The sequence below is a fragment of the Marmota monax genome, unplaced genomic scaffold (genome assembly GCF_021218885.2).
Source record: "Marmota monax isolate L192 unplaced genomic scaffold, Marmota_monax_Labrador192_F-V1.1 WCK01_AAM20220418_F8-fsc00157, whole genome shotgun sequence".
NCBI classification, from domain to species: domain Eukaryota; kingdom Metazoa; phylum Chordata; class Mammalia; order Rodentia; family Sciuridae; genus Marmota; species Marmota monax.
The window spans coordinates 2,235,813-2,239,422 of NW_026694573.1; the positions used below are offsets into that span (position 1 = coordinate 2,235,813).

The following is a 3,610-nucleotide window of genomic DNA, read 5'->3' on the forward strand; positions in this document are numbered from 1 at the left end:
GGAGGGCAGTGGGCTCCTGCTATGGACCCAGTAGTCACTGAGAAGAGCTAGGCTGGGTGGGATAGCTCACAGAATTCCCTCAACCTCTCTTCCTTTTTCCCCAGCTTTATCACATTCCGTTCCTGTGCTTACCTGGACAAGAAGCACACCATCTTTGGAAGGTAAGAGCAGTTGCTGCGTGAAGTCAGGGGTGTCCACTTGGGCCAGGCCATTCTTTCCCCAGCTGGGATCTCTCACTGCCTCTTCCTAACTTGAGCTTGTGCTTGTTGTGCCCTTGTAATGTCTCTGCTGAGGCTGTGGCTGTAGAGTGGGGTATGGGGTATTTCTGTGGAGAGTGGAGAGAGCTCTCCAGACCTGTTGGGTTGACAAGAAGAGACAAGTCCCAGCCCAACCTGGCCAGCTACCCTGGCTCAGACCTTCCACCTTCCCACTCTGGGTACCCTTTGGATAGTACCCAGGTTGGAGGTCAGGGCCAGGTCCTATCTTTCTCTTCATGCTCCAGGTGTGGGGGTTGGCAGACTTTCCCATAAAGGCCTAGATGATATCTCCAGCTTGGTGGGCCACATGGTCATCTGGGGTTCTGGCATAAAACAGACACAGAAATATGGAAGCAACAGATGTAGTTCTATCCAAATAACTGGGAGTTGGATTTGGACCCAGTTATGGTCTATTTACTTTACCTTCTCTCTTTCAGCCCCTCCAGCAGCTCTGCTGCTGTCCAAGGAGTCAGGCCAATCTGATTGGGTGGTGATTTCATGGGGCCCCATATCTTGGGCCAGTTCCCATTCTGGTGTGCCTCAGGGACTTTGAGGTGTGCTGCCCCAGGGCACATGCATACTCACCTGTCCCTCTGCTCCAGGGTTGTTGGGGGCTTTGACACACTGACAGCCATGGAGAATGTGGAAAGTGACCCCAAAACTGACCGCCCTAAGGTATGTAGCCAGGGAAAGCATAGGGGCCACTGCCTAGTTGTGCAGGGGAGCCTGCTGTTTACTCACTCAACTTGCCCATGTGCCACCAGGAGGAGGTCCGCATTGATGCCACCACAGTGTTTGTAGACCCCTATGAGGAGGCAGATGCCCAGGTAAGGAAGGCACAGTGCTACCATCCTGGGAGGGCTTTGGGCAAGATATGTCATTCCTCACTGGGGCAGAAGGACCTCCACATCTCCAAGACACTCCAGGTCACCCACAGTCCTGTTCCTCTCCAGATTGCACAGGAGCGGAAGAAGACACAGCTTGAAGTGGCCCCAGAGGCCAAGGTGAAGTCCAGCCAGCCTCTGCCTGGGAGCCAGGGCCCCCAGACATATCGCCAAGGGGTGGGCAAGTACATCAATCCAGCTGCCACGTGAGTAGGGCAGGTGGCTCTGCCATATCCCTCCCAAAAGCTAGGACCCATTTTCTACAGTGCTCCCATAGGCATATCAGGCAGTGGCAAGAAAACCTAATATAGATGTGGGACTGAACTTGTGCCCTGGAGGTCACTGCAGCCACAGGGACTATTCCATACAGGTTTGGGCAGGGCTTCTGTGCAGGCCAAAGAATCTGAGCACTGGGAGTTATGGGATTTCTATGAGGGGAGGGCCAGTAGTAGATTTCAGTTCATTTTGAGAGGGATGTGGGAGGGCATGGGCTCCTGGCACATGTGTGGCTGCTATAGCCTGTTTGTTTTCTCAGGAAACGAGCAGCTGAAGAAGAACCATCAACCAGTACAGCTGCATCCATATCCAAGAAAAAGCCCAGTCGGGGTTTTGGGGACTTCAGCTCCTGGTAGCAGCAGGTGGTTACTCTGGATCCTGGTAGGGATGAAGGGTTAGGGGAGGTTTGTGCCTGTATTCCTGACTTTTCTGCCTGTCTTTCAGGCTATGATCCAATAAAGCTCTTGCCTGTTGCCTGGGTCCCCTTTACTGGCCCCTGGGACCTTGGCTTCCCCATCCTTCACCTGGTGTTGGGGTCCCTTGCTTCTTTCCAAGCTTGAGCCAAGCCTTGGGTCCTGCCCTAGACCCCACATGGGGCTCTGGTCTCCTGTGGGCAGGCCCAGGTTAGTGAGAAAGGCCTTGTCTCCTCCTGTGCTTTCCTTACCCTTACCCTTTTTTCTGTCATCTCAGGACAGTCCATATCCTCTGATCTCCTGGTACTACTTGGGACCTTGTTAGAAACACAGATTCTCAGACGACTCCAGACATGATCCTGAGCTTCTGGGAGCTGAGACTCCCTAGTCTTTTTTTTTTTTTTTTTTTTTTTTGAAGCGGGGCAGTACTGGGGATCAAACCCAGGGCCTAAGCACTCTACCACTTATCCCCAGCCTTTCCCTAGTTTATTTTTAGTTGTAGTTGGATACAATATCTTTAATAAATTTATTTTTATGTGATGCTGAGGATCAAACCCAGGGCCTTGCCCGTGCTAGGCAAGTGCTCTACCTCTGAGCCACAACCCCAGTCCCCTAGTCTGTTTCGACAAATGCTCTGGGGCTTCTAACTCTGGAATAGAGCCTTGACAATACTCTGCCACTCCTTGCTTGGAACTGGGCACGCTCACCTTTGGATGTATTAAGCCGCCTTGTCTCTCCACCCGAGTAAAACGTCCATGAGGCTTATAGCCCCTGCTGTGATGAGGATAGGGGACAGCACTGGACCTCACTGCTGAGACCCTGCTTCTCAGTCACCAGCTCCTCTGCCAGGCCAGTTCCCTCAGCATTCCTGACTTAAAGGTTCCTTCCATTGACCCATTTTTCTGTGAAAAGTGTCCAAAAAATTTCCACCCACATGTTCCTGATCACTTTTTGTTCCCTCTTCAGTCTGGCAGCCTAGCTTCTAGTCTCCTTATACCTTGGTTTCCTCTAAACACCTCTTCGGGAGCATGGTTTCTGCCTCTGGGGAGAGTGTCAAGTCAGTATTCGTATTCTCTGGCACCAGACCTATTAGATGATGTGTCTGTCCTTGGTCCATCACACCTCCTCCAATCTCATCACATTAAAATTCTAATGTAGGCTTGATTCTTGTGTTGATTCTTGTGTTTCTCTTTCCTCATTTACAACCTTGAATCCATCAGCACCTCTTGGTTCTAGAATATACCCTGGGCTCTTGATTTTACATCCCTGATACACCACAGGCCTGAGCCCTTTGCCCTCTGGATGGCAGGCATGCCCTTGCCCACTTCCATACTGTTGTTACCAAGTGATCTTCATGAGGCACATTTTCCCACTGTCATGTCATCTTGCTTCATGCCAGCCACTGGCTTTTCTTTGGCTGAGAACAAGGTCTATACCTCATCCCCACAGGCCAGCTCCAACTTCTCCAGCCTCTCCCTCTGTAGCCACCCATGCCCATCAGTCAGAACCCTGGGCTCCTTGGTGACCCTGCAGCATTCCCATTTCATACCTCTTCACATCTCCCACCAGGTTTTCATCACTGTTTATCCCTGCCCACTTGTCTGATAATTCACCTTTGCAAGAAAATGCTCAACAGGATGCAGTGACAAGCCTGTAGACAGGGTGGGGAAGGGAGAATGCTGGAGGGGACTATATGACTCTGATCATGCATGAGGGTGCTGCCTGACTCTTCAGCCATTATTTTAACTGACTGTACTCTTATCCTTTTCTCTGGTCATAG

At 51.2% G+C, this 3,610-nt stretch overlaps 1 protein-coding gene across 2 annotated transcripts in view; it reads left to right on the forward strand.

Annotated features, from left to right (window-relative positions):
- Ppil2 (peptidylprolyl isomerase like 2) overlaps positions 1–3,610 on the forward strand; it is a 32,588-nt gene that overhangs the window by 28,351 nt on the left and 627 nt on the right. The window contains exons 16-21 of one of the 2 annotated variants that reach the window (XM_046421080.2): positions 105–161; positions 860–932; positions 1,022–1,084; positions 1,211–1,347; positions 1,677–1,779; positions 2,108–2,994. In XM_046421080.2, coding sequence (XP_046277036.1) covers positions 105–161; positions 860–932; positions 1,022–1,084; positions 1,211–1,347; positions 1,677–1,773 — 427 coding nt within the window. In that variant the 3' untranslated portion in view covers positions 1,774–1,779; positions 2,108–2,994. Of the gene's footprint in view, positions 1–104; positions 162–859; positions 933–1,021; positions 1,085–1,210; positions 1,348–1,676; positions 1,780–2,107; positions 2,995–3,610 lie in introns of those variants that run through there. The other variant, XM_046421078.2, reaches the window with a different exon arrangement.